General features: G+C 41.9%; 1 protein-coding gene across 1 annotated transcript in view; it reads right to left on the bottom strand.

The window, feature by feature from the left end:
• Positions 1-555: 555 nt before the first annotated feature.
• LOC146465113 (SWI/SNF-related matrix-associated actin-dependent regulator of chromatin subfamily A member 4-like) overlaps positions 556-7,965 on the bottom strand; it is a 41,320-nt gene continuing 33,910 nt past the window's right edge. Inside the window, exons 32-39 of the mRNA XM_085129010.1 lie at positions 7,685-7,793; positions 6,287-6,388; positions 6,134-6,160; positions 5,306-5,437; positions 5,162-5,207; positions 4,377-4,462; positions 2,882-2,983; positions 556-1,652 (exon numbers count right to left, since the gene is read on the bottom strand). Of these exons, the coding sequence (XP_084985136.1) occupies positions 1,572-1,652; positions 2,882-2,983; positions 4,377-4,462; positions 5,162-5,207; positions 5,306-5,437; positions 6,134-6,160; positions 6,287-6,388; positions 7,685-7,793 (685 nt within the window). The 3' untranslated portion in view covers positions 556-1,571. The remainder of the gene's footprint in view (positions 1,653-2,881; positions 2,984-4,376; positions 4,463-5,161; positions 5,208-5,305; positions 5,438-6,133; positions 6,161-6,286; positions 6,389-7,684; positions 7,794-7,965) is intronic.

The raw sequence follows: 7,965 nt of genomic DNA, 5'->3' as shown, positions 1-7,965 counted from the left end.
ATTTATCCACTAAATTGTTCTCAATCATAACCCTCTACTTTCTATACCTTTCCAGGACTTAACTGTTTGAGGAACATGCCTCGCACGAAAAGGGGCGGAGGGGGGAACTCGTTACAAATATTTTGGTTCACCAAGAAAGTCTGGGTGTCCCCAAGAGAACGGAATTGTTATACCCGGAACCTGAGATCGAAAGCAAGTGGTTGAGCTGAGCTTAAAGTGCCTATAACCCCAGAAACGTTTTTTGTTTTGTTCTAAAACATATTTACATTTTTCTGAGTAGAATGGCGAAAATATGTGTAGCCTCATCTCGTACCCAGATCTCAGTCGGTTCGGGGATGTCGAAATGTGAGAAATAAACCCCAAACCTTCGTCCCATCTTGACCAAAGTTTTGTGCAGAACCCTTCAGCGTTTAACGTTGATCAAGACTGACCACGACATAAGAACAAGAGCTTATAAAACCTTCTGCTTTCGTTGGCTAATCAACATATCTTCCATACACGGCTCATCTTCTTAAAAGATGAACCATTCGCCACTAGCTTACTTGTACAAAAAGATGACACAAACGCATCCTGCAGTTTATTTCTAAAGACAACTTAGTTTTAATTACATCATCCGCCGTTACGTAAACAACAAAATAACCCACCTAACAATATAAGCGAAGCAGACCTTTAACTTCACACAAATTATATACAAGAAAATAACGAAGAGCTACTATTAGTGCATTCCTTTTCTCATACAAAACCGATGACAGCAACACTAGGGCAAATGTAATTTAAGGACGGTGCCTACTTTTGTTACTGCGCATCTCGAGATGCTCTGGTTTCCTATGGGTGGTGCCTACTAATACAGGGATATTTTTGCGCGGTTTCAAACTATGCGGAGAAAGCAGAACTTAGCAAGTGTTCTTGGTATCCAAAAAGAAAAATTGGGGGTTGGGGGTAACCATGCATTTTTCAGAGATAATAAAGCTTCAATTTGGAAAAAAAAAAGAAAAGAAAAAAGGAAACAAAAAAAAAAAAAAAAAAAAAAAAAAAAAAAAAAACCCTTAGACATTGCTTTGTATTTTTTGCTTTTTAGAATAATTGTTGCTAATTATCTCTAAAAAATGCGTGGTTACCCCACATTTCTTTTTGGATTTCAATAGCCCTTGCTAATATCTGCCTTCCCCGAATAGTCATAAACCACACAAGAATACTTCTTTATTAAAGATACCGTCCTTAAGCCTGGTTTGTTTCCTTCAAGTGAAAGCGAACGCACGGAAGAATCACCACAAGGAAAAGGATTATTCTTGATCGCTTACGTTCGACTTCCCAACTCCTTTCATTTCTATTTCGGCCGTGGAGGTTTAGACACGAGACTTGCTGACGTTCTGTAACCGCCCCCTTCCCCTCCCACAAGTGAATTTTTCGTTTTCTTTTAAATTAAAATCCTGAGTAGTTCGCTCTCTCTGTATGAGATAAACGAGTTGGAATAATCACGAAGTCAGTTAAAACTTGAATTTTCATTTTCAAGTTGTCGTTGTCGTTGCCGTGTTCTGTGCTTAGTTTCCTAGTATGAAGCATTCTCCATTTCACTGCCTCTTTCTCTGTGGTGGAGATGCCGCCGCTTCTTGGGATGAGCCCGCAAGCTCGCCTTCCCGGTCAGAGGTATCCTGTAAAAGGGATTTAATTTAAGAAGGTTAGCTGATATTCTAAAACAGAAGAGTTTTTAGATTTAATGACCAAAAGCAAACAAACAAACAAAAACAAAAACAACAACAACAAAAACCAAAAACAAAACAAAACAAAACAAAACAAAAACAAACTGTTAAAAGCTAACTAAATGGTCATAATAAGAGGCCCGTTTCTCGAAAGTCCCGGTACCTTACCCGGCCCGATAAGTATATTTTCAAATGTTTTTTTCGCCGATTACACAGTGATTACAGACGTGGCACTTGGCCAATGTTTTCATAGAATTATAAGATTTAAAAATTTAGTATTCAAAGCTAACAAAAATTGACTTATGTTAAGAAACATTTGTCGCCAAAGACACTAATCGGGGGCCCGTTTCTCGAAAGACCCGGTAACTTATCGGGCCCTATAAGTCATTTTGGTGATAAAAGTTTCTTAACAGAGGTCACTATTTCTTAGCTTTGAAGACTAAATTTTAAAAATCTTATAATTCTGTGAAAACATTGGCCAAGTACCATGTCTGTAATCAATGTGTAATCGGCGAAAAAACATTTAAAAATAAACTTATCGGGCCCGATAGGTTACCGGGACTTTCGAGAAACAGGCCCCGGTAAGTTACCGGGATTTTCGAGAAACGGGCCCCACCATTTAGTTAGCTTTTAACAGTTTGGTTTTTTTTTTTTGCCCGCAATTAACTGAATTAGTGTGTTATGTATCACTAAAGCCTTGAACAGTCTTTATTTGTTATTGAAGCTGTTTAGATGCGTTTTCAAGTCTGGCGAGTTAACTTCAAGGAGGGTGAAATTGTACATGGGTGGAGAGGGTAAGGGTACTTTCGCCACCGATCCCCTTATCTGCTGTTCACTTCTAAGATGCTCTCGGGTGTCCAACTCTAACCGTGTTGTGTGAAAAGGTGCACAGGTAAAAGAATACTCAACTTCAGCAAAAAAGTACGTGCAATCTTCTAGGCAAACGCAAATGACTCACTTTGTCTGGGGCTTGCAAGCCTTAGCCTACGTCTGGGGAGTGGAGGGAGCTGGGGTCAGAAAAAGTGAGAGCAAAAGGGAGGACTTTCCTGTCTCAATTTTTTTCTCGCTCCCACCCCCACCAGCCTCCCCGATTATGCCTGCCTTAATTGCTTCAAGCCAATGCGAATCTAGCAATGAGAGAAAATGAAAATAAAAAGAGCACCGTTGACCCACTCACTTACCCCTTCACTGCTGTCGCCTTTCTCCGAAGGCGGGAACGAGTCAGCTTCGTTATCACTCGGCTCCAGTCGGACTCGCGGCGGACGTCCTCGGCGCTTTTTCTTCTGTGAAGTTGGTTAAAGCAGGGAAAGGGACGAAGGTTAATCTCAATTTTGAAGGAATTCTACACGCAAGAATTTGCAAGAAGGTGACAGCAAAGAATAAGGAAAAGCAGAGAATAGAAGGAAAACAAAGAATGGAAAAGTGACGTGAGGTTTAGAGCTACAAGTGATCAAACACGCTTTCAAAGTGAAAAATACAAAACAAAAACAAAAAAACAAACAAAAACAACACCAACAACAAATGCCAAATGCTTTGTTTATAGTGGAAATGCACTAAGCTACCAAGTTAGTTTACAGGTATTCCACTCAGAAATAATGGAAAACAACTAATCGAATTAAACATAACAGGTTAAAAATCCCAACTGGCAGGAGGCAAACCAGCTGGCTATTTACAAGCGTGGCCGAGAACGGGGCTAGAACTCGGGACCTTCGGATTTAAAGTCCGGCGCCCTAACCGCTGGGCCACGCCGCCACGAAGAGGGCAAAAGAAACGAGGAAGAGTAAGAAAACGGTCGAGTAGCAAAAGGTAACGAAGAGCATTTCTTGCTCCTGTTCATGATTCGAAGGCGACACCATGGACACGCGTAGGAAGCTATGCAAACACACAGACAAGTTATATTCACACATATGCATGGCGAAAGTTGGTAGCTCGATGATCTACACTGTTCGACGTCAACATGTAGAGCATTTTTCCACATAACGAGAAGGGACCGATGAAGGGGAGTTTTCTACTGCACCAGGTCATAATCAATATGGTAATGTATTTATATACCGAACATAATGTAATTTGTGATAATCATAAATTAGCATAAATTACTATTTTGCCGGCACGTCTCAGAGGACTGGAGACGGGTGCTAGGAACGGAGAGAGTTATGGGATTGTAGTTTGTAAATTATGGCCGTTAAGAGGGCGAGACATTCTACGGGCAGCCTTTGCCGTGTTAAGTTGTTAGAGTCATGGCGGTTTACAATCCTTCTGCGGGGTAAGATCGTTCGTCAGCATGTAAAGGCGCCACTGGCAGCCGCTATCAGTCCATACCTTGATCTCAACCTCCCACCCAACCCAACCCGCGCATGAATGAGAAAGACAGATGAAATCACAGAGAGAGATAGACCACCACACCGGAGACTACGTCCCCTAATCTTTTCAAACAGTGTGCGAGTTATTTTACGTCCCACAGATTATTAGGAACAAGTGTTGTGAGACAAGACCTACGGTTTATCGTCCTTATTCGAGAAGACTAGAAAGTCAAACCATTTGTAGATGTCATTGTCACTGACTGTGACAATCAATGTCATTTGTGTCATCACCGCAAAAGACAAAGTAGAATTTTGAGGTGGGTTTTCAACCAACAAACAAAACACAAAGTATGAAGGATAAAGCCTTTGAACTTACAACAGCACCCATCTCAATCTTGGCTTTCTCCACCGATTGCTTCCCCAGCTTAATACGCATCTTGAGCGAAGACTGACTACTTCCACCTAATAAACAAACAAACAAACAGACAAAACAGATCACTAAGAAATTTCAATCAAAGGGTGTGTGAACCCCTTTAAAGCGGCCACACCCTATTAGGCGGCCACACCCTATTAAGCGCCCCTCCCCCCTTATTAACCAGCCAGTTATCAAAGTCCCGAAACAGTCACCTCTATTAAGCGGCCGCGGCCACCTTTTGGCCATCCCAGTGAGGGCTCTCCTGTTGTTGTAGCATTGCGCATATGCCACACATGACATTCTAATCCTAGCAGTATGCAGGATGTTTGTCCCATGAACCTAATTTAATGGCCTTAGCTCCTACGAGTCTCCTGTAGCTCAGTGGTAAAGCATCCGAAAGGTCGCAGGTTCGACTCCTGATGGGAGCACTCGGATTTCTTTTTTCCAAGTATGCCTGTGTCATCCACTGAATAATGCATCATTCACATATCAAATTAGTAAGGAGAAGGGCCATTTTTATACTAGAGGATGCATTATCCATCCAGACGAACTTGGGCAAACATTCGTTGTCCATCTGGTTATTCGTCTCTAGTATAAAGACGGGCACAAGACGAATTATCCGTCTGGACGAACTATCTTCCGTTGTTCATCTTGAACGACGCGCAACGGTAGATAGTTCGTCCAGACGGATAATGCGTCTTCCAGTACAAATACGGCCAATGTTAAAGCTGATACGACTACGATACCTTCCACATCTGATCCTGCAGATTCCGCTTCATCACCGTCCCCGTCCTAAGAGAAAAGTGGACTTATGTTAGTTTAAATCGCGTCGGGTATAACATGGAACTAAAACCGGAAGTTACAACAGATTTTCTTGCCGTCTCACAGACCTCATCATCTTCGTCTTCTCCGTCACTTCCGGCTTCCTTTTCGCTTTCCACTTCCGGTTCCGGTACAGCGGACTGAGCCGAAAGTAGCTCCTCGCCAGCTTGCAGCTTTTGGCGAGCATGCGTGAAAATGGACTGTAAAATAAGGACATAAGAAACGAAAATGGGATGAAGTGCAAAAATTAGGAGCTTAAGCAACGACGACGGCGACGACAATGACAACGCCACAAAACAATATGTTTAATGAGCAAAAACAATCGCTCTGCACGTGCGTTTTACATTTTGGTACATTTCTTTGCCGTCCTCTGGAAAACAACCACGTGAAATGACCAAATTTTATGTTCTTGGAGATCGTGAGCACACGGCGGTGAATTTTTCATTTTCTTTCTTAACTTGAACGCCACTCCTACCAATTTGGTTCCTGGATAGTTTGCCGTTTCTGTAGAAGTTGAGCGAGTTCAAATAATGGCGAAGTAGCACCAATGAAATAAAGTTATATTTTTAAGCGACGTTTTCGTTGCCGTTGCCGTCGTCGTTACTTAAGCTCCCTAACATTTCCTTTCTCATTTATTTATTTATCTACTTGTTTGTTCCTTTTTCTTTCTTGTGTGTTACATCCCACAGAAAGCATGATAATTTTGTAGCTACTCAGCTCACATATGAACGAGCTCAACCCACATATGACGCCGAGACCGGGAATCAAACCCGCTCTCCCCACTGCGCCATCCCTGTTCCCCATGCAGTCGTTTGCGATATAGTTATGGCATAACAAGAAGTACATTCTACAATTGAACTTTGTAGGGTTTCTTTTCAAATCAAACTGTTACTCACTTGCAACTTGATGGAATCCTCATAAATCTACAGAAAAAAAAATTCAATAAAAAAAAGAAAAAGTCAAAAATTACCCAAGGGCCGGCCGGGTGACTCAAACCAGGTAAGAAGGATTTCATGTTTAAACAGAGCTAAATTACGCAGTGAACTTACGATAGATCCCTCAATGTTGTAGGTTTGGGCATTCTTACACATCAGAATGAAATCTTCTTCCAGGTCATCTAACGAGCGGTACTTGTGGGAGTTGATCCTCTCCTGTTATGACAATTCGCAAGTTATGCCATCATCTAGTTACGTTCCACAAAACCTTAACCCTTTAAGCCCTAACAGTGATCAGCATCAAATTTCTCCTTGTAATACCAATTCAACCCTTGAGGTCGTGAGAATTAAGGATATGATCACCCAAGGTGAATTTTCTTGTTATTTTAATAACTTCTCCCCAGTACTTTTATAAGTAAAGAGAATTTATATTGGAGAATTTGTTCTTTGATATTAGGGGTTAAGGGGTTAAACTAGCCACACCTCAGAGGGGGCCATCACATCAATTACCCTGACTTCTTTCGTTGTACGGTTGTTACTACAACGGATACTCCAAAACAAGGTTGGACACCTTATGATGTTTACACAACAGAAATCTTGCTTCAAAACTTGATACAGTCAACTACTCTCGCCTTGCGGATACCTTGCTATTACGGACAACAGCTAAATCCTAAATACATTACAGGCGTATGACTGAAATAAATTCCCGCCATTACGGACTCTCGCTATTAAGGACACTAACTCACGGTCCCGAGGGTGTCTGCAATAAAGGGAGTCGACTGTTTCTCGTATCCACATTCACTACACCAACGAGGGCAAGCTGACGAAAATGGAAATTTTTTAACTTATTTCCCAGAGCTACATGCAGCCATGACAACAAATGACCTCACCTCTTTAGACCTAAGCAGTGCTTAGGCCTAAATAGTGTCGAACAGTGCTAAACCCTCAAAACGGATGTTCGCTGCCTAATTGGAACTCTATTCTCTCAGCTTTCTACCTAACAAATGGGCTTCTGTTCTCGTCTACGTCATGACTATCACGATTAAGAATACTACTACATTTTGTAAACACCATAAGCTGCATACAACTCGTCGCGGGATTTTTGCTTTCCGCCATTGCAAACGCTTTCAAAAATATCGCAAGAAACAGCTTCTGTAATTACTAAAGAACGTTTGTAAATAAAAGAATCAGCAACGTTCTAAAGATAAACGCGATTCAAACATGAAAACAGCTTCCTGAACTTTCCGACGGTATTTAAAAAAGTTGGGCCAATGATTTCAAAGTGCTTCTCGTCAAGGCGCGCATGTGCCTGGGGGACATAGTTCCTTCAAGCGAGAAATCTTGAGGCTATTTCTTTTTCTCCTATTCCGGTAGACCGTCAATCGAACGCGACCCTTGAACCCAGGTTTTACTTGTGCTCGATTTTCCGCAGGAGCCGTTCGGGAAATCGAGTTTTAGTGAAACGTAAGAAACGTGAATGAACTGTGATAGAAACCCGAGTGGAAGTCTTACCCGAATCTTTCTGATGTCCACTGGATGTTTGATGATTTGGTAGTAGTCTGGCAGCTCCTTTCTCGTGGGCAAGGCCATGAAGATTTCAGCCAAGTTGCGCGAGGTTGTACTGAGGATAGATAGAAACACACAGGGGTCAACTGAAAAGCACTCGAGAAGACGACGACTAACTTGAGTGCTCCTGCGACGTGTTTTATTAACCCTTAGGCGCTAACAGTGCGCGTGGAAAAATGACGAGTAGTTTTGCCAATATAGCTAACTTTACAGTTAGCGCTTAAAAA

This window comes from Pavona decussata, unplaced genomic scaffold, assembly GCF_977016875.1.
Source record: "Pavona decussata unplaced genomic scaffold, jaPavDecu1.1 SCAFFOLD_157, whole genome shotgun sequence".
Lineage (NCBI taxonomy): Eukaryota > Metazoa > Cnidaria > Anthozoa > Scleractinia > Agariciidae > Pavona > Pavona decussata.
This window is presented reverse-complemented; position numbering and strand designations above follow the sequence as displayed.